Source organism: Primulina huaijiensis, chromosome 8, assembly GCF_012295235.1.
Source record: "Primulina huaijiensis isolate GDHJ02 chromosome 8, ASM1229523v2, whole genome shotgun sequence".
NCBI classification, from domain to species: Eukaryota; Viridiplantae; Streptophyta; class Magnoliopsida; order Lamiales; family Gesneriaceae; genus Primulina; species Primulina huaijiensis.
In genome coordinates, this window is record NC_133313.1 from 19,961,983 (window position 1) to 19,984,898 (window position 22,916).

General features: G+C 38.5%; 2 protein-coding genes across 3 annotated transcripts; one reads left to right on the forward strand and one right to left on the reverse strand.

Annotated features, from left to right (window-relative positions):
• Positions 1–7,794: 7,794 nt before the first annotated feature.
• LOC140982767 (uncharacterized) lies at positions 7,795–16,474 on the reverse strand. 2 transcript variants are annotated; one of them, XM_073449459.1, is made up of 5 exons: positions 16,273–16,474; positions 15,859–16,142; positions 14,419–15,354; positions 12,079–13,191; positions 7,795–11,091 (listed from the first exon to the last, which is right to left on the reverse strand). In XM_073449459.1, the coding sequence occupies exons 2-5, from the start codon at positions 16,094–16,096 to the stop codon at positions 8,105–8,107; spliced, it is 5,274 nt and encodes a 1,757-aa protein (XP_073305560.1). In that variant the 5' UTR covers positions 16,097–16,142; positions 16,273–16,474; the 3' UTR covers positions 7,795–8,104. The 2 variants fall into 2 exon arrangements, with proteins under 2 accessions (XP_073305560.1, XP_073305559.1); XM_073449458.1 differs by having other exon boundaries at positions 15,859–16,474.
• A 4,229-nt stretch (positions 16,475–20,703) lies between these two features.
• On the forward strand, positions 20,704–22,684 carry LOC140983234 (serine carboxypeptidase-like 28). Its single transcript, XM_073450191.1, has 7 exons — positions 20,704–21,114; positions 21,198–21,290; positions 21,440–21,532; positions 21,633–21,718; positions 21,956–22,216; positions 22,385–22,512; positions 22,585–22,684. The coding sequence occupies exons 1-7, from the start codon at positions 20,721–20,723 to the stop codon at positions 22,682–22,684; spliced, it is 1,155 nt and encodes a 384-aa protein (XP_073306292.1). The 5' UTR covers positions 20,704–20,720.
• Positions 22,685–22,916: the final 232 nt, after the last annotated feature.

The following is a 22,916-nucleotide window of genomic DNA, read 5'->3' on the forward strand; positions in this document are numbered from 1 at the left end:
CATGGAGATATGGTCCCACTTCCACTCGGGTATCTCCAACGGCTGCAATAATCCTCCGGGTCGCTGGTGCTCTGCTTTGACCTGTTGACAAACCTGACACTTAGAGACGAATATTGCAACATCTCTTTTCATTCCGTTCCACCAAAAATTCCTCTTAAGATCTCTGTACATTTTTGTACTCCCTGGATGAATTGAAAATTTGGACTTGTGTGCTTCTGACATTATTTCTTGGCGAAGGTTATCGCTGTCTGGTACCCACAGTCGTCCTTTCATCCATACGACTCCCTTGTCATCGATTTGTAGATCTTGAGACTTCCTGCTTTCGACTTGTTCCTTAAGTTTCTTTAGCTCGGGGTCTCGGTCCTGATTTAACTTGACGGTCTCTTGCAGGCATGGCTGAGCGGAGAGTGAAGCTAGAGTGATCTTGCCTCCATTTTTCCGACTCAGAGCATCGGCCACTTTGTTCGCTTTACCTGGATGGTAACTTATAGTCAAGTCTTAATCCTTCAGTAGTTCGATCCATCGCCTTTGCCTCATGTTTAGTTCTTTTTGGGTGAACAAGTACTTGAGGCTTTGGTGATCTGTGAAAATTTCACACTTGGCGCCATAGAGGTAGTGCCTCCAAATTTTTAAGGCAAAGACAACTGCTGCTAACTCAGGATCATGCGTAGGGTAGTTCTTTTCGTGCGGTTTCAACTGCCTTGACGCATATGCGATCACTCTTCCCTCTTGCATGAGTACACATCCCGGACCTTCCTTAGATGCGTCACTGTAGATGGTGAATTCCTTATCTTCAGTAGGTAAGATTAGCACTGGCGTGGATGCAAGTTTTTCTTTCAATGTCTGAAAACTTTTCTCGCAACCTTCGTCCCAGATGAACTTAGAATTCTTCTGAGTGAGCTTAGTCAGTGGTATAGCTATGGAAGAAAAACCTTCGACGAACTTCCTGTAATAACCTGCCAGTCCAAGAAAGCTCCTGATGTCTGTGGCGTTCTTAGGTTTTGGCCACTCTGTAATTGCCTCAACTTTCTTGGGATCCACTGATACTCCTGCTTCAGAGATCACATGCCCTAAAAATGATACACTCCTTAACCAGAATTCACATTTTTTGAATTTAGCATATAGCTCCTTTTCTCTCAAGGTTTGTAGTGCAAGGCGGAGGTGCTCTTTATGCTCTTCCTCGTTGGGAGAATAAATGAGGATGTCATCAATAAATACCACTACGAACCGATCCAGGAATGGCTTGAATACTCTGTTCATTAGGTCCATGAAGGCTGCTGGCGCGTTGGTCAGCCCAAAAGGCATCACTGTGAACTCATAATGCCCGTATCTCGTCCGAAAAGCTGTTTTGGGGATATCTTCAGCCCTGACCTTCAGTTGGTGGTATCCAGTTCTTAAATCCAGTTTAGAAAAAACTGCGGCTCCCTTAAGTTGATCAAATAGGTCGTCAATCCTCGGGAGGGGGTACTTGTTCTTGATAGTGATCTTGTTCAGTTCTCTATAGTCGATGCACAATCTCATACTCCCATCTTTTTTCGTTACAAAGAGTACTGGTGCTCCCCATGGAGACACACTAGGTCGAATTTGCTTTTTGTCCAGCAACTCTTGGAGTTGCTCTTTTAGTTCCTTGAGTTCAGCCGGCGCCATCCTGTAAGGTGCTTTAGAGATCGGTGCTGCCCCCGGAACTAGATTAATTTCGAACTCAACTTCGCGGTCCGGGACTGTCCCTGGGAGTTCTTCTGGAAAGACATCCGGGAACTCACATACTATTGGGATGTCTTCTATCCTTAGTTCGACCTCTCCTTGTACTTCGCTGACCATTGCTAGGTAGACGTCTTCTCCGGATTTCATGGCCTTCCATGCCTGGGAAGCGGAAAGGAGTGATTTCCGTTCCTTGGATTTACCATGATACACAATCTCTTCTTGATTTGGGGTTCGGAGCTTAACTCTTTTCCCTTTACAGTTCACTATTGCATTGTTATTGGCTAACCAATCCATTCCTAAAATGATGTCGAAGTCGACCATAACTAATTGTATTAAGTTGGCACTGAAAGTCTGATTAGCGATACCGATCTTACAATCCTTGTGAATTTCATGGGTTTCTATGGTTTTACTCGTAGGTGTGGCTATCCGAAAAGGTTCAGCTAGAGATTCGGGCTTAAGTCCTAATTTCTTAGCAAACCTCTTAGACACAAAAGAGTGTGTAGCACCACAGTCAAACAATGCATAAGCAGGTACTTTTTGAAGTAAGATGGTACCTGATACGACTTCATTGGCGTCGTCCGCCTCTTCTTGGTTCATAGCGAACACCCTGGCATTAGGCTTATTCTCCTTTGGTTTGTTGGGGTTAGCTCCCACATTCGGCCCAGTTCCCTTGTTGGGCCCAGCTGCTTGGTTGGCGGCCGTAGGACAATCCGCGATCCTGTGCCCTGCTTTCCCACATCCGAAGCACGCACCACTGGCTCTTCGACATTCCCCGGGGTGGTTGAAACCGCACTTCGGGCATGGCTTGGGTCCTTGATGGTTGGCCGCTGAGGTTTGCCCTGAGGGAGGTCCGCCTGATTGGTTTGGCTTTCTGAACTTCTGACCGCCCTGAGAGGGTTGACCGGCATGAGGTCGCTTGTTCTTATTCTCTCCCTCCCTGCGACGGATGTCGGTTTCAGCTCGGATAGCTGCGCCCATAAGTTCTGCAAAATTGGCGGGCTGATAAACTGCTAAGGCTGACTGGATTCTACTGTTTAATCCTTTCTTGAAGCGGTGCAACTTCAAAACTTCGTCTGCCATGATGGCCGGAGCATAAGACCTGAGTGCATTAAACTGGGAGGTGTATTCCACAACTGACATGTCTGGGGCTTGAGTGAGATTTTCAAATTCACTCAACTTCTGCAATCTGACTTCCGGCGGATAGTACTGTTTCAGAAATGTTTCTCGGAAGTTCTGCCATGTGACTGGTCCTGTAGCGGTCATGGCTGGCGAGATTGCTTCCCACCACTTAGCTGCTTTGTCTTCCAGAAAAGGCACGATCACATCCACTTTGAGTGCCTCCGGAACCTCCAATAGCCTCAACTGAGTCTCGACACTCTTTAGCCAACTCTGGCCAACTTCAGGATCGGCGTCCCCTCTGAATATCGGACACCTGTTCTTACGAAGGGACTCGTAATGAAATTTGACTCCATTCGGTGGTGGTGGTGGAGGTTGATTGGCATTTGGGTTTACCAACCCTTGTAGTGTCGTCGCCACTATGGTGGCTATGGCCATAAGATCGGCTCGGCTTAGATTAACTGCAGGCGGTGGTCCATTCTCCTGTCGATTCGCCTGTCTCTCTTCGCGATCGGTATTAGCGTAACGCGGGTTGCGGTTTTGCCTTGGGGGTCTGCCGGCCATTTCCTACAATCGCAAGTTCTAATAATTGTACGAGTAGGTTTCATGCAATAGATTGTGCAAACGTAAATTGAAATCAATGGAACAAATAAAATGTTTTATTGATTTCTCAAACAGGAAAAATAAATGAACATGACCGATCTAAATAAATGTACTGAAGAAAAGAAAATGTAGCAACAACGGGAATAAACTACTAAGAATGGTTCACTAAAACACTCTAATCCGCTATCTCTCCATTCCCTATAGCCACGTCAGGTGGGGCTTCTTCCTCCTCGGGATCCTCAGGCATCTCTGGGTCTAAGAACTCTGCACGCTGCATCTGAAGACTCTGATTTTCCGATTCCAACTCTGCAATCTCTTCCCTGTGGTTCAGAATCTTTCCTATCGCGTCATTCAATTCATTTCTTGCATGTGCGCAGTTCGCTTCATTCTTTTGGATGAGCTCCTTCTCCTTTGCTTTCCTTTCGTCTACCTCCTTGGATAGCATTTGGTTATTTTCAGATAATTGCATGATTACATTCCAGGATTCTTCAATTTTTTTCTTATCCCTCATCCGTGCTTGACGGGCTTCAGACAGTTCTATGGTGCGTCTATCCAATTCCTCTTTAGCTTGCTTGGCTTTACCCATCGTTATTTGTAATGACTCTCGCAGTTCGCAGTTATGTTCCTTGACGAGCTCGAACATTTCAAAGACCTCATCGATCCTCTTTTCCGCTGCCATCAGCTTGGTAGTCAGATTCTCCACTTGGTGCCTCCTCTCAAGATTATTAGCTCTCAGCCTCCTGATAGTCCTGTCCTAGTTGCCAAGGGCCAATTCCTTTAAATGTATAGAAGCCTGAGCGCGCGTGCGATGCTGGTGGTAATCCAACTGTATAGTCTCCCTATGAGTAATCGGGGCTACCTTCTTACGGGCAGTGACACGCATGCGAGCCATTTCCTGGAAACAATAAGAAGGAAATGCTCAGAATATCATATATAGGACAGAATAAAATATCAATGTCATATAGAGTCAAGTATATAAAAATAATAAAAATTTTCGAAAATTTCCAAAAATGGAAAGTTTTGAGATAGACATACGGATTCGAAGCATATGTCGAGAGGACTCCAGAACAGTTGACGGAATCGAATTCGGAGTTTCCTACGAAAAGTTATAGGGGTTACGAAACTTTCCTAAAACGGCAAAAACGACGTTTCGGAGGCCTAAACGAAGGAATTTCGCGATTTTGACCCCTGCCTCACGACTTTATGGTGGTGACTATCGATCGTTGGGCCGTTTCGGAGGGAATAGCATCGGTCTCGAGTGAAAATTCCGCCGAAAATTTTTCGTTTTTTTTTTTTCGAAAATCGATTCTCCCTCTCGGATTATGAACCTGGCGGCTCTGATACCACTTAAATGTCACGCCCCGGGACCGGGGTTAGTCGACACCGACGTTGTTCATCAATCACACAATCGAAAAACAACCAGCCTCGTAGCATAGTATAAACCGAAACCAGTTTATTTTCATAATTCGCAAATTTAAACATTATCTTTACAACTGAAAAATAAATAAATTGCGGAAACGTCTTACATGAAATTTTAAACACTAAAATTCGAAAATAATGAGAACATGGCCAAGACTAAATCTCGAAATCACCATCCCCAAAATTGTTCCGACTCTTCTTCCTCGACGTGTTCTTCTGATTTATCTGGGGAGGGGAGAGGAAGGGGTGAGTATTTTGGGAAATACTCAGCAAGTGGGGGCCGTTCGAGTACAATATATCAACATGCAAACTTCGAAACACATCATTTTCATAACATCACATGCATAACATTTATCAGACACTGAGATTCCTCAACTTTCTATGGTTTACTGATATCAGTCCCTAATTTTTATTCCTCTAAGGGGGCGAGGCCGAATCGGTTATATCCCCACCGTATGAGGGTCATGTCATGGTTGGGATTCCCTCCCATATCTAGTCGAATCATCACAGTGTCCAAAACCACATGACAACTAACACAAGAATGGAGTAGAAGAAGAAGGTGTACTCGATCGTATATATATATATATATATATTTTTAACAAAACGAAAATACATGCACCGAAAATTAAATGATTTAAAACAAGCCCACTTACCTGATCTTTGATGAGAAAAACGTGAATAGAGGGGAATCCTGCACTGGAATTTCGAACCCTAGCTTCGGGTTTGGACTGCAGCAGCGCTTCGCTTCTTCGCATACGGAGAGAACAAGCTCTCAAAAATCCTAAGAAAACTATGAGAGAAACTCGAAAATTTGGAGTAGAAAATGGTGTGAATTTTCGAGTTATAGGCCCTCCTATTTATAGGGGTTGGCTGCTATCTCGATCCAGTTTATCCGCCCGTTTGAATTTGAATCAAATCTTCATCTAGAATCGTGATCTAATCTAAATATTTATCCCTCATCCTGGATAATAATTTCGAAATTTGGATATCTTCCTTGTATAAATTTCGAAATTATGCCTTGTCCAGGCTGCAAAAATTTTGACTTTTGTGTCTAATTTTCAATATTCGGTAGACTTTTTATTTCCCAATTATATTTCTTAAATCCAAAAAATTTCCCTACCTAAATTCGAAATTTAGTGGTATTTTTTTCCAAGATAAGATTTTGATATTTTTCTCTTAAAAATCCTGGTAGTTAAACTTTTAAATTTTTCCCAAGCCTGTATTTTATCGTGCAGACTTTTCCCTATATCTCATAAGTTTCGAAAATCCTCCCTAAATCCTTCAATATTTTTCGAAAATCCTATGATATCCACTTCAAGATTTTGAAATCCAAGATTGAGTTATCTTCCTGCTTAAATCTTTATCCATGTATTTTTCTGCATATCTCCAATTACGAAAAATATACACGATATTAATTAAATTCTTGAGTTCCAAATAATGCTCAGATAAAATTATTCATTCCATTTTCAAAAATCTTGCAAATCTTGGTACAAAATATTATCATGATAAAATCTAAAATCCTGGATTTTACATGAACAACCGTGAAGTTCTTTACTCCTTCCATGGAGAAACGCTTTTAACTCTTTGATCCCTCATTTTGCTTACAAATTATACAATAATGACAAAAGTTTAGACAGAAAAACATAAGTCTTGTATCTTAATAATGATCGTTACAGCTATTTATATACAATAATAATCAAGGTCTAATTAAAGAATATTAAATAATAGAGAATATTTACTGTAATCTAAATCACACAAAATCTGAAAATACATTGCTAAATTACACAAAATAATCTTTGATTGGGAGGAGGTTTTCCAACACTCTCCCTCAAGCTGGGGAATGAATGTCGTTCATTACAAGCTTGTTTATCAGTCTATGGAAAACGGTCACGATCAATCTTTTTGGTGAGTATATCTGCAAGTTACTCCTTTGTGGAAATGAAAGGAATGAAAATCAGTCCACTATCCAGCTTTTCTTTTGTGAAGTGTTTGTCCAATCATCCTTCTTGTGCCTTGTTCCTGGAAAGCACAATGAGAACCATCGAAAACAGCACCGCAATTAGAATCAATGGGTGATCCTTGAGGGTTATTTTCTCCAACTTGTTGATCGCTGGAAGTTGTATGTCTTTTTTTGTCTCTTTGAATGTGCACATTTGTCTGTCCAATTTTTATTTGATCTTGGTGGCCGACCTTGGATTTTCCGGCATTTGTCCTCCCCCTCTTACAGTGAGGGCACCACAAAATTCGCCCGATTTCAATGAAAAATCAGGTTGTTCAAAGTTCTTCTCTTTTGTGGTTGCAAGGCTGAATTATTCAATGCGATTGACCAACTTATTTGTTTAGTTGATGAAATATTTGTCTTGATTCCATATATATTTGCATCATCTCGGACTTTGGAGTATGTTTGCTTCGGAGTCTCCGATATGTCAGCTGCAGTGGTGAGGAACATGCATGTGTCACTGATTTCAGGCAGTATGGAGTTCCATAACCAGGGCATCACCATCGAGTCTTCATCCCATGCTTGAAATTGAGGATCTCCCTCTTTTGTGCAGTACCAAGGTCCAAGTAGATGATTTAGTTTACCTTTTCCCTTCAAGAATGTGCGAACCAATTTAGACCATTTGAGGAAGTTCCCATTCAGCCTATATGTTGAGTGAATGCTATTTTTAGCTCACCGGTTTAAGTCAGATTGCTGCCCTCATTCGATGATATCTCTTTGGTGGCCTTAGCGTTGTATTACCAGGCACTACACATTTGCTTGACAACTGGTTACTTGATTGAGGGAAATAAAGAGATCAGTGATCTAACGGTGACAGAAAAAAATCACAATTTTGACCTGAAACTCTAAGATGATTAAAGCGGTTTATACACACAATTATCAAGATCTATTTGGGAATATTAAATCCTTGAGAATATTTACTCTAGTATAACACAATCTGGAAATACATCCACTAAATAAACACACAATTTTCTTTGATTGGGAGGAGATTTTCCCACAAATAACACAAGTCATTAGGAAATCGACATAAATTACAACCCCACAGCAAAAAAATCACAGCTTCTCCCCCAAACTTTTGACAGATTATTTCTGTATTCCCATCAAATACAACAAATACATAGCTCTTCTCAAATTTTACATGTAGAATTCTTCTAATCAAAACTATATTAAAAAATGGATTCTGCAACTGTTCACAAAAACTATAATACAGAGCGACAAAAAACATGTGATTTTGCCGCAGAGGGCGTTCAAGCTCTGCTACGACTACCTGCCTACATCCCCTTTACTTCTCCATGTATCATCGTCTTTGGTGATGTTTCCGGCTTGCAAATTGAACTGTTCAGTTTTGGCATAGTGCATTTTGATGGCAACCACAGGGTCTGAGATGGTGGAACACTGGCCGCCAACAATAACCCCTCTTCCAATGTTCATTTCAGCAAGCCCCCTTGACTGCTGCTGCATCCCAGGGATGATATGGTAAACATTCTGTCTTTGCATCTCAGGGAATAATGTGGGTTGTGGGTTTTTCATATTTATGGTGAAAGGCTTCTGACCTTGATTCTTTAGATAATCTGCTATTCCATTGCTGCTACATAGGTCCTTAGCTGGATAAATAGAGACACCGTTCAAAGTGCGGTCATTGCACGTAACAATTCCATGCAAGGGTGGATGCTCGATTTTCACAGCAGGAATAGAATAATTACTAAACGCAGCTGGATACTTGGACAATAAAAGGGTAGAGTCGGGTATCGGAGGGAGCCCTGCCTTCATCCCGTTTACATCCCAAAAGCTGAAATTTCTTGCCTGAATATTATCGGAACCAAGATATTTATGACGATCAAACTTCGACACAGAGGAATCAAAGCTGACATTTTGTTCATTATTAAATTTCAGACCCGACAAGGGGGAATCTGATTTGTGGTTCTGGCCATTATTGTCATCAGTTTGTTGTCCGCAAGAATTTTGTTTCTGTCGGGACGATACTAAAATCTTACCAAACAATTTCACATCACCATTCCCGGAAGGTTTTTCAAAGCTAGATGAGCAACTGGGCTGGGGTCTAGGCTGATCACACGTCTGGTCATGAACTGGATGTGGAACCTCAAACATTTTAATATGATGTCCTGAAGTATCACACTTTTTAAGCAAGGGCTCTGCATGATGGCCAGTATGTAAATTTCCATCTGGCAGAGAGGCATCTTGAGGCAGGACTGTTTTTTGGCAACCTACGCACCCATTTACCTCCTCATTCATCATTGGCACAGAAACTGGGTATCCTCTGAGAATCTGAGAGTATTCAACATGATCTGACAATGAGCGACCGGAGATATGCTGCTGCTGGCAATCACAATGGTCATCGTCGGCGCCATTAATACCAACAGATGGTAATGCATTATGATAGGACAGCTTTTGATATTTAATTGGAACGGAAAACAAGGTTGACGACCTCAAGGATGCCATGTGACCATCCTGTGGGACGGAGCGGATGTGAGATGTGTCTTCAGTAGTGCTTACAAGATCAGCTTTCTTTTGGCACCCAGAAACATTATCAACTTGCATGGAAGAATGCACATCAACAGAAGGACGAGAGGCGCTCTCAGTGTGCTGTGATACAGATTTCATCTTAGTCACTGACCATTCTGTGCCACTAACTTCAGTGGAATCAGGTTCTTTTTCTTCAACTTTCTGATAGGCCGATATATCTTCAGCTAACAAAAGATCCGACCCTTCATTCTCTTTCCCTCGATGCCCATCTGAAATCTGAATCAAAGTCATTTTCTCAGTCGTAGTTGATCCATAAGGTAGATCATGGTCATCTGCCTCTTCAACTCCTGGCAATGATTCTGTAACAGAGGATACACCCATTATTCCAATTTCTTTCACAGGCACAGTAACATCAGTCGCACCATTCTGTCCATTGAAACCTGAAAAATGTTTATCATCCAATTGAGGATTATCCAACAGCAAACTATTCACACCAAGTTCAGCATCCATGGGATCAGGGGAGTTCAACCCATTTAATTCCTCGCACCTCTTGGAATCAGGCTTCAAACTCGGTGTCCCCGATTTAACATTAGATGCAAGACTTGACTTCCAGCCGGGAGATGGGAGATTCTCTTCTCTCTTGCCCCCGGATCCCTCATTGTAAATAATGGAGCCGGTCTCCACAACACTAGCATCTTCAATGTCACTGCCACCTCCGTTAACGTCACCAGAAACTGCATTATGAAATCCAGGCAGAATCAGATCCAAACCAAGACACTTCCGGGACTTGCTAAAGAATACCTTGCACTGGTCCCTGGATCTTGTTCTGACACAGCGTGATATCATTCCAAAATCTTTGCCATAAGATGACACAGCCTGAATAAAGATTGATTTCTCCACATCAGTCCAATCATTAGGATCCATTTCCCCGCAGCTCTCATCTGAGCACTCATCATCAACAATCTGGGTAATCTCGGGATTCAAAGACCGCTTTACCGAAAAACCAGCTCTCTGACACCTTGAATCCTGATATCCATCCCCAGGGTCAAAAGAACTCGTGATGCAAGAACTCATAGCCTCAGACGATAAAGAACCACAAATACCAGCCAAAACATCAGCAGCCACCGCTTCTCTCTCATTCCCGTAAAAATCCAGACTGTTTGATCTCTGTGCTTGATCATCGTAACACCTAGATGCTTTATAGGCACTAGATGCACCCAAAGAAAATCTAGATGAGCCTTTCTGGTTCTCAATGCCATCGGCATTAGCCGCAATTGCTGAAGCTTCACCAAGTATATCTAGGGAAGCTGCCACTGCCTCACGATTCCATCTTTTCCCTGAAGCAACCAAGTATCTAGTGGATTGGGACTTGTGTTGTTTCACAGCTTCAGGCTTCTTTCTAGCTTTCTCGAAGCTATCCGATTTGTGGCTCTTGTAGTAGAACTCAACACAATCGGCTATTGTCTTATGATCCAAAAAAGATGCAATCTTCCTGAAATCTTTCCCAAAGGTGGCAAGCTTGTCAATGAAGATCTCTCTCTCTGCAGGTGTCCACGTGTTGATCATAAACCTTTCTTTTTCAACAGCACAAGGATCTTCCACCAGACCATTACTTGTGATAAACCTTGACATCCGCATCTCCTTCTTGTCCAAAATCAAAGCAGGCATCTTCAGAGCATTTCTACAGGGTTTAAACGAGGATTCAGAAAGCAACCCACTAACAAAATCAACTATATCTTCTGCAGGAACAGTTCGAGAACTACCAGCTGCAAAAATAATCAAGGAGAAACATTGGAATGTTAGGAAAAATTTGCCTAAGCATAATCAATTTTGAATCCCAATGTATCTGTAATTAGAGAAAATGAGAACAGAACATCTAAAGAATTAAAGTAACAAATCACCCCAAGCTAGACACCATCTCACGCTCAACTCATCAAGAGAATCACAAAAAAGACAAGTGTACATAACACTGTCGAGGAAGGTGAGATTAATCAGCATTCATTCCCATTAAGGAGGAAAAATTATACATGTCATATCAANTAAAAGAACTTAATTTCGACGATTAATTAAAATCTCACCTAAAAGCAGCATAAAAGGTATAAAGAAACACAACCAAATCCCCCAAAAGTGCTAGATTTTTGGGACAAATCCCCCTCACACCGCTTTTGGGTCAAAAATTCTCAACAAATTTCAGTAAAGGAATAAAAGTGAAAACAGAAATCTTTTAACATTCACATAAAGTCATACTCAGACAAACCAAATCACGCAACTATGACAAATATCTTTCCAAATGTGGGATTGGAAGTGGATAAAAACTCCACCCTGCAACAGCCAACAGATTGACTCCAATAGTGAAGTGAATTTTCGTAAAATAAATTCCTGAATAATTGGGAAGAAGCTTCTAGAGAACTTTTGACCCAAAAAAATTGTTATTTATTTATTTATTTTATTTATTTATTTATTTTTGTTTGGGGGGGTTTGGGGGGGGGGGGGTGTTCTCCTTCCTCCACCACACAAGAGAAAGATAACTTAGTTCAAAATTTCATTAAAGACTAAAACTGAACATAATACAAAAAATCTTTCCAAGTTATAGAACGACTGAAAAAAATTGAAAATTCCAGGTACTTTATAGCAGCAAGAGTGTGATAAGTGGAGAAAGCAGCCAGCATATGAAAGATTGGAAATAGATCATAACATGAGGAAAAGCACCGAAGAATAAAGAAAACAAAAGGCAAAAGGTATAAAATAATTACCAGGAGAACAAATTCGAGAGCGACCATAACGATGCTTTTTATGCCCAATCAGATCTAACTTCTTGTGAGACTTTGCTCGAAGTTTCCATGCAGAAAGTAGTCGACCTTCAATCCAAAAATGCTGAAATAGCTTATACTTAATTGTAAGAACCTTCTCCTTGAATCTGAGAAATTGCTTCTTCATAAAATATTTCTTTTTAACTGATGGAGGAATGCTTGGTCGGCAAGAGACTTCGGATCCAGCCATACACTGTTTGGAGGGCAGCAACTTATTTAAGACTTCTGAAGCTCCATTGGCATTTACTCTATTTGATGCCAATATTGAATCATAAATATCGCATATATCATCATCCATAACTCTAGCAAGATCACTGCAACTATTAATGCAAGTAGGTCCACAGTACTCCGCACAATCAATGTTTTCCTCATCACAGAGGCCAATACCTACATATTTCTCATTCAAAGTAATAGGATTCTTGACATCCAAATTCACAAAACCCTGAGTAGTCTGAGAAGGGTAGACATCATCCCCAGACGGTGACACCTCAACATAATTGGAGGTAGCACTGCTTGGGCTATCAAAATTCTCAGATTTTAACCTCACATACTCATCTTCAACTGCACCAGGTGTATTTTCAACAATCATGTCCCCAGATGAAACAAGGCGCAAAGGAGTCAGCCTTTGAGAAAAATTGGAAGCTGTACCTTGCTCCTTGCAAGGTTTCAAGTGGAATTTTCGTGGCTGCAAGCAGGATGCATCTAGGTGAGGACAGCTAACTCCAGGACGGGGTATCAATGACTTCAGTTCAGTTTCAAGTGAATCTATCTCTGTTTCCGTGATCTCAAGTGCCTTTAATGCATCAACCTTCCATAACAACAACTTGTTCATCGAGTTAGCTCCAAGATAATTGGAACTCCTGGAACTTAAATCATCTGATTGTAACAAATCACAAATCAAAGAGCTGACACTAGCAAAAGATGTAAGCTCTAACTTTTCTAGGTTAAAAATCGGTCCCTCGTCTGGAGTCTGGGACACAATACAAGGTGAGCAGCTTAAATTAGCTGTGTCATGATCTACATTGACAGCCCTACAAGATTCTTTCTCCTCAATACCTGTAATATTGAAGAAAAAGAGTTAGTTAGCCAAAAAAGAAGATAGCCATCACCAAATGAGATAATACCATTGATGATATAACCACAACCAAAAAAAATCCACACTATTCCGGTATTCCTCTGTCAAAAAATAACATGCTCAAAATAAAAGAAAATACTGTGCCTTTCACCCGCAATGCAAATTCTCTTGACAAGGAGATGAAACACAAATTACTGTTCGTATAGATAACATCAAAAATCAACTTCTCTCAAGAAAAAAAATCAAATAACGTTGAACGCACATGTTATCACAAATTCAGTAACCACACTGGTGGCCAATAGCATCACATAATGACAAGATAGGCACCACGCCCCACTCCCAGAGAGAGTAAATCTCATTAGAATGGTTGCAGTTTGCACCATAAACTATAAATATTAGCAATTTAATCATTCTCCAGAGTCCAGCTACAAGAAGTTAATTTTCCTAAACTTAGCCAATCGAAATTCAGACAAAACAGCATGAATCAACAAAAGAAAAACATGTATAACAGAACATGAAGCACAAGTGATAAGAAACAACAATGTTACGAACCTAGGAATTGCGCTTAGGCAAAATTGGACAGAAGCCCATTAACAGAAATGTTTACTCTAGAGGGTTTGGGCAAGGCCCTGGAGAAAGAGAAATAAAACGTGAAGGATGGGAGAACTGTTAGACATCGGATTATTTTGTTTTCTTGAGTTGGAGTACTAGCATAGGCTAGGGAAAAGAGAGTGAAATCTCTTTGTACAGAGGATCTCCTCTGGTAAGGAACTATATTTCCAGTTTATGATATCAATTTGCAGCTTCATTTCTTTCTTTGTTTTGTTGAATATGGTTAATTTATTGAAGAAATTTATGGTTCTAACAAACAAAACCGAGCAATAAAATTAACAATCACAGAGCAAGAAGTAATCGACATGGCCTCCAATCACAAGAAATTGATTTTTCAACGCAATTTTCGGAGGGAAATCAAATATGTCCAATTCAAGACAAAAAACAAATGACCATTGTGTTTTACTTCTTTGAACATACATGAACACCATTCTTTGTCAATTTCTAATCCCATTACATGCCTCCTATTGATGCATACCCTTTATATTGTTTTTGCAGTAACAACCATAAAACAAAAGGGTGGACAGGAAAAAAAACCAAAAAATAGCAAACTAAAGAAGAAACAGACATGTGCATAGCAATGAAAAACACATTACCTGTAGATGAGCTACAACCAACTGAAGATGGAGTGGCAGGTGAAGCATAATCAAGAAAACCTGCAACCCTGGGACTCTTATCAAGCAAGTTCATGTCATGACACTGGACTGTTTCTTCTATGTTACTGAGACCAATAACCAGTCCATTTTTTGCTGCACTGTCTTCAGGGCTATCTACTTTTTTCTTCTCATACTTAGCCAGTCCCTCGCCCCAGCCAAGCCGTGGTTTCTTCCTGGAACTAGTCTCTTCCGATGAATCTGGAGCAGCGGTCATTACACAAGCAGCAGCCTCTGCGGTAGGAGATTGAACAGGCGCCATTTTCTTTTCATGTACCTCGGCCACTGTCTCAACAGAATCCACGGCCATACTCTTTGAGCTACTTGAGCAACTGAGACTAGATCCTCTCGAAGATAAGCTGCCAGACCTCGACCATTTCAGAGGTTTCCAATCAATTGAATCCAAGGAGTTTCCTTTCTCCAATTTCCGTGTGCTTTCCAATCCATTAGAGCACAGTTCATCAGAATTGCCACCCTTCTTATCCTGCCGTTCTTTCTTTACATGGCAAGATGGCTCCAAAGGGTTTAGAGAATCGGAAGGCTGAGAGAGATTTTCGCTCTTTGGGCAGTTGGTAACACTATTTCTCTCATGACTAGTTTTGTTGTTCTCCACAAGCCTCTGATCATTAGTCTCAGTGTTAAGTCTACCAGGAGTTGATGCAGTAAAAGGTTCCCAAGAGATTGCTTTCCAGTCTTTCTGCCTGAAGGACATCCTATATTCTCTACTATTTCTCACATACCTTCCTGCATCACTGCAAGATCTGTAAGGCCGAAAATTCTCTTCTTCAAAGTTCCTGTCAATGAATCTAGACCCAAAAGGCAGAAACGCATGACTACCCTCGTCAGGATGCGTGCTCCAACCAGCTTGCCTACCATGAGCTTCAGCAGAAAACATTCAAACCCACAAAAAGGGCAAAAAATATCAATACGAGAAAAAGATGAACTTTAGCCATCAGAAAGATTAAATTTTTCCTCATAAAATATTCCTAAATAGCAAAGCGTGTTCAAATCCATCCAACACATTAAACATCCAAATCGTTTAAAATGTTTCTAGCCATATCAGATCTACTCCAAGTAATCCACCTAAACCCACCCACAGATTCTTGATGCCCATAAAACAGTCATCTCTTTTAAAAATTACTGACAAATATAACAACGTGAAAATTCATTTTTCATCGAAATATTGTCAATCACCAAAAAATCCCCAAACCCACTTCAACTAGCTAAATAGGATTTTTTTTAAAAACCTAACTTCAACTTAATTAAAGAGAATACAAATCTGTTGTTATTACCGTAAAACAAGACACCTGAGAGACATCTCTCTTAAAAAATTAAATAAAATGAAAAAGAAAAACCTACTTGGTTGCAGAATCGATAACTCACCAGGTGGTAGAGAACGAGTCCGGAAATCAGAGTACCAACGCTGCTGCTGCTGCTGCTGCTGCTGATGGTGATGGTTTTGGTGGTATGACGGCGGGTGAGCGGGCAGCGCGTTGTGATGATGTTGGTCTCGCCATCTGGGAGGCCCACCGCCTCCAAACCCGCCTCCAAAACGATTGTCCGACGCGGATCTTTCGTGCTTACGGAAATCTCTCCGATCCTGATAAGGCTCCGGCGGCATCAAATTCTACTCTACTTCTGCAGCTCCACTTAATCTCCTCCACGAACTTACACAACAAAAGGAAAATGGCAACTGGAGTCAATTGAAGGATAAAAAAGAAACTAGAAAAATGGCAAGGCAATTATCGTCAATTCCAGGGTCCAAAAGCAGATTTAAAAAAGAGCTCGCGAGCACACCCAACAACGTTAATGCACAGATTTCCCCCCCTCAAATTCTGGACTTCACAAAAGATGAAATCTTGAGGCGATAAGATTATATACTAGGTTAGAAAGGTGACAGAGAGGGGTGTTGAAGAGAAGAGAGGAATTTCTCTTTTTAGTGTGTGAGTTGTTTCTTTAATTTTTTGTGAGAGAGGAAAGAGACGAGGGTGACCGGGTGAGGAGAGAATGGAGGCCGTGCCATTAGGGTTACAATCATGTGTGCTGCTCCAGGCTTGTACGGTTGGCGCATGTACAGACATTACCCTTGATTCATGTAATATGACATTACCTTAACCAACAGTTTTATCTAATAATATATTATTTCAAAAATAGTAATAATATATTATATGTATAAATAAAAAAAATAAACTATTTGAAAATTTAATAATCATAATGTAAATACCAAAAATTTTCTTTAATTTATTATATCTGGTCCTAAATTAAGATGTCCACGATTCTTTAAAAGAAAAAATGACAAATTTACGAGAAGAAGAAGGGTTATACAATGGTCACATTGTGTTCTTAAAATAATGAGTAAGTCTTTTGTGAGACAGTCTCACGAATCTTTATCTGTGAGACGGGTCAACCCTATCGATATTCACAATAAAAAGTAACACTCTTAACATAAAAAGTAATATTTTTTCATGGATGATTCAAATAAGAGATTCGTCTCATAAAATACGACTCGTGAAACCGTCTCACACAAATTTTTGTCTAAAATAATTTGGTTTGATTTGATTTTGAATGTTTACATAATTCGGTCCCTTTCAATATTAAAAACTTCATGAACTGATAGAAAAATTTTAATGTTTTATAAAATTAAAAGCATCCAAATCGAACCTAATTTAAATTTTTAATTTTCTTTTAATTAATAAATTTATTTCAAATCCTTGAAATCTTAAGATTACTTAAATATTTTAAATGTCCTAATATGAATAAAGGTGAATAAGGTAAGGGCGGATTTTCTTTAACAGAATGAAACAAAGAAACAAGTTTGTTACATTAATTTACGGAATTTATGTCTGAAAGAATTGTGAAGGAATTATTATTTTAAAAAGAAAAAGGAAAAATAGTAACGAATTTTAAGACAAGGGTTTGACTTGAAGATATTATCTTATGTTTCGTTAGATTGGGCCCAACGTACAATGCTCCATAGCGTGGCGCAATGTAGTGTGTTGCAGAGGAGAATAGCCTCGTACGTGTGCGTGCTCGTGTGGGTTTTCGGATCTCAGCGTTATCTATCAAAGTGGAATTTAATTTATTTTGAAGTCCACGATTTATTTTTTTCTCCGGTTTTCCTCGTTTTTCAACTTTTACTTTTGCTTTCATTTTCTTACTGTTAGTGGCCGGTCCGAGCGGACCTGATGGATTAGAGTCGAGATTTGTAACCAGTCAGGATTCTGAACTCCGCGGTTCAGGTTCGGGTTCGGGTTCAAGGTCAAGTCCAACTCAAGTCTTTTGTCTTTTTTTTAAAAAATATTATTAATTATTATATTTAAATAATAATAACAAAAAAATTGTTGAAATTTGTAAGTTTAATGAATGTAAATTAAGTAAAAAAAGTTAAAGAAAACTCGAAATGATAGAATTGAGGTCGAACTCAGACTTAAAGCACACGAGAGGCATTGCTTGGAAAATCCAGGCAGCATGGTTCGCGCTAGGGGAGGCCGATTTTGGCTCTGGATTTGACCCGACGAGTGACATCAAGTGTATTTCAAGTGCTGCCCACCCATGACGGGGTTGTTGAGGTCAGGTCAATCGTTTTTTATTTTTAACATCCATCGCTTTTATTTCTTGGTTTTTTTTTTATTACCTTGTTTATTTTCCCTCTTTGTTTTGGTTTAAAAAATAAGCTCATCTTTTTTTCTCCAAAATATTTAAGTGGAGGTTTTTGTGAGATGATATTACAATTTTCGTGAGACGGATCGACTTAATTCACACTTAAAGTAAAAGTAATATATTTAATAAAAAAATAATATTTTTTATTAATTGAGTCAGGTTTGAGATTCGCTGTTTTCCATGAGTTTTTTTTTTTTTTTATATTTAATTGTCTCTTTTTGTTGCGGCAATGATTCGTTACTCCTCCAGCTACTTTCTGGAGCTTCCATCCTTTCGCAATGTACATCATGCTAATACAACGGCTCATTGTCTTGCTAGTCATGTCGTTTTGTTCGGAGTCTAGCTTCGAGTGGTTTAACTCTCATTTACCTGCTTGGTTTACCAATATTGTAATTGGAGACTCTGTTCACCATTAATAAATGATCAAGAATCAAATCGACAAAAAACAAATAATTGTTTTTGCTAAAGTTTCAATATTTATTGAATTAATAAAAATTTTAATAAAAAAATTTGGTGTGGTTCCAAATTTAGATTAAAAAAGACCCAAGAAAACGAATCAAATCGATTCTATAAATATAAAAATTGTATAATAGTCATTGTAAAAAATTAATTTACTATGAATTTTAAAATTGTAGAAATCTTTTTAATTTGTTTTGTTTTGCGTAATATTGTATTAATAGTAATATGATAGTAGAACCTTATTTTAAGAATAATCAAAATATTTATTTTTAAAAAAAAATATAGTTTAAAAATATTGTATGATTCTCCTCTTTGACAATGTCCAGCAAAATTCAATTATCCATCGGAAAATCAATCGGGATCACATAACTTATACTTATAATTTATTGAAAATTAAAGTTTATAAACTATTTTGTAACATATTTGCAAGTTTTTTTTATTAATTTCCTAAAAAAAAATATGTAACAGTAACGTTCATAAATTAGATAACAAGATCACATTACTTTTTTTTAAAAAAAATGTAGATGCATGTGGATATCAACATACATTCATATTTTGGAACATCGAGTTTTCAAAAACTGTATCTCTGATTGCTGTGTTTTCTTGCCATGACCTATATAGCTCGTCTACGGCTGCTCGCTGGTGGCCGGTTTCTCCTCGACCTATCCAGGCTTCCAATATAACAAACGGCGGAATCGACATCGAATCTCTCTCAAAATCACTTCTCAACAAAGGGACTGCTAAGTTGACAAAGTTGTATAAAAATGTATAATTAATTATTACTTGTATGTACATGTGACTGCTAAGTTGACAAAGTTTTATAAAAACGTATAATTAATTATTACTTGTATGTATATGTGTATAATTAATTATTACTTGTATATATATATATAAAATTGCTCACGAAATTTAAAGCATACTGCAGATCATGAAATTTAATCAAGCATACACAGACTTTAGACTTTCTTGTATGGAATCTGGCGTAATTTTAATGTTCCCATGTGTTTGGATTTGAAAGATTTGTTTGGCATAAAAGTACTAAATAGATGGAGATTGTGTGAATTAGACGTATGTGTTGTAACATCTTAACACAACATGCGGTGGAATAATATAATTTATCACACAATTAAAATTTGATGAATAAAATATGATATAATTAATCATGCATAAGCGTGTAATGCACAAACGTACGTACACACACTTGTGATTTGGCTTAGGACAAAAAATTCACTAAAAAAATTTGTCAGTTTACAAAATCAATACTAGTAAATAAAGAAAAACTAACTCTATTAACGAAGTGAGGGGATAAAGTGCATCAAAAACACTTATCAAACCAAATAACAAAAACTATGGATGCAAAGTTTGTGAAGACGAAATTATGTTTGATGAACAGCACATTAATCAACACTGGGAATATATGTTGTGTCTATGTCTTCAACACTCCACAACTACATGTACAGCAATACGTTTTAGCTTGATCTCTTCAAAGTAAATCATCAACTCCCGTGTTTGCTCTCTTGCGTCGTCTATATTCATCTCTTAGTCTCGACATCTATTTTTGATTATTTATAATTTTATTTTGCTCTAAAGTTTATTCCTGGAATATAATTCTATTAGATATGAAAACCAGAGTTTCATTAGAAAAAAATTATTTTAAATAAATATGTTATATCTAGAGTTTATCAAAGATCTCAATAATATAGAAATGCAAAAAATATTCATTTAAATGTGTACAATATTATAAAAAGGAAAATATAATTAAAGAATAATTATATTCCTTTCAGAATTAATGTGTCTAATTAAGTTACGAAGAATAATATAACTCGGAATACATTTATTTATCAAGGAACAAANTATATATATACATTTTTACCGATTATAGAATCCCAATATATGTTTGGTCCGCCAAAATCTTCATTAATTACAACTCACATGCATATAATTAATGAGGTAATGGTCTTGATCTTCCCATATTCTATTCAAATGTTTCTTGTAACTCACATGATGTGTTCCTTAAGTTACGATCCACAAGAACCGGTGACCATTTCCTATATAAAAAAAAAAAACTGGCGAGGCTACGTAATTAATCTAAAATTAATCGAGTCGAGCTCGAACTTGTTGAAATCATGAGAGGTGATGCTTACGACATGATCATACGTGTTTGCGGGCTTTATGTCCTATACTGGCTACTATTTCTACCTTATGTTGCTACTTCGATTAGTTTCCCATACCATAAACAGCAAGAGAGGGATAGGATCCTCAGGCTTCCCGGTCAACCCCGAAATGTCGATTTCAGACAATATTCGGGATATGTCACAGTGGATCAGACAGCGAAACGGGCTTTATTTTACTGGTTGATCGAGTCGAGCATGGAGCCCGATTCAAAGCCTCTTGTTTTGTGGCTTAATGGTGGTCCGGGATGCTCGTCCATCGCGTATGGGGCATGGGAGGAGATCGGGCCTTTTCGAGTGAGGCGCAATGGGCAGTCACTCTACTTGAGCCAACATGCATGGAACAAAGGTGGGTGGATGTTACTATAAGATCTTTTATTGTTTGAAAAGTTGAAACAAATTCTATAACACGACTCAATTTGGTTCATGCAGAAGCCAACTTACTATTTCTAGATTCACCGGCGGGGGTTGGATTCTCCTATGCAAACGCTTCATTTGATCAAACAATTGGCGACCATAGAACAGGTAATTAATTTTTTTTTTTTTTTACATATCCTAATCATTTATAAATAATTTAATAATATTTTAGATGCACTCAAAAACCTAAATATCCACATTTCAAAAAAAATAATAATAATAATTTTGGGTTATAATTATAATTCCAATCTTTTCAGTAAAAGATGCCTATGAATTCCTTACAAGATGGTTTGGAAGGTTTCCACAGTTCAAGCGTAGACCATTTTACATAGCTGGTGAAAGTTACGCAGGTACGGGTATTTAGTCAAGTAAATCAAACTTTAAAATTTCAAAATCACCCCTCATTTTCCACATAATCAAACTCTTGACCCTCATTCTTTCTTTTTTTAGGCCATTACATACCTCAACTTTCTAAAGTCATTGTTAAAAGCAACAAGGGAGTCAAGAATCCCATCATCAACTTTCAAGGTTTCTTGGTTAGTACTAGTATATCAATAGAGTTTTTACAAATAATAGACGATTCGTTCGTTCGATCAATCATAAGTACTAATCGAAAAACGAACATTTCCCTTGGGGAGATTTGATAAAAAATAAGTATTTTTGGCTAATGATACAAAATCGCATAATCCCAAATCATATCATATTTAATTATTTGCTAATTTTTTCCTAATTTATGGTCACTCTAAATATGGATGCACATGCATGCATGTTAGCTTGGAAATCCACTTATTGATGACTTCCACGACAACATTGGAGCATTTGAATTTTGGTGGAATCATGGGTTGATCGGAGACTCAACATATGAAGCATTGAACAAGTCTTGCCCAAACGACACGTTTCTATTTCCAAAAGACGAATGCTCTCAAGCTCTATCTGCTGCATTTTTAGAGTTTGGACTTATCAATCCTTACGCCATTAACCAAAAACCATGTCCCGAGCTTGGGACCCTTCCCAAAAACTTGAAATTCCCCCGGGTAAGATTGATAAATCATACATAAATACTTGTAATCATGTATATATATACATAGGTGGGATCTTACCCGGCCGCATCAATCGGTTTCGAGTATTTTGGTAAATATTGAAAATCAGATGGATCCCATATTTCTTATATATTAACCAGTTTATTTATTTATTTATTTTAGCCTTGGATATATAGAGGAAACGATCAATGCATTGTCAAGTATACAAAATTGTATATGAATCGTCCGGAGGTGCAAAAGGCTTTTCATGCCAATATTCTTGAAATCTCTCATCCTTGGGTGACTTGCAGGTATCCAAATTTGTTTACTAAATATTAACGAAAGGAAATATGTATGGTGTTCTTCTTCATATATATTTGCAGTGATATTATAAGAGAGAGCTGGGCAGATTCACCCAAATCCATGCTACCAATTTTGAAAGAACTAATAGCTGCTGGACTCAGGATATGGGTGTTTAGGTAATTGCACTCGAGTATAATCTTCTTGATTTACTCACTCGAAAAATATAATATCTAGTATATATATAATGTAAATATATTAGAAAATGAGTATTATTTCCAATTTGTAAATTTGGCAGCGGGGACAACGACGCCGTCCTGCCGCTAACTGGAACTCGTTATTCCCTCAAAGCTCTAAACCTAAAGACAAATATCAGCTGGTATGCTTGGTACGACAAACAAAAGGTCGGTAGTTT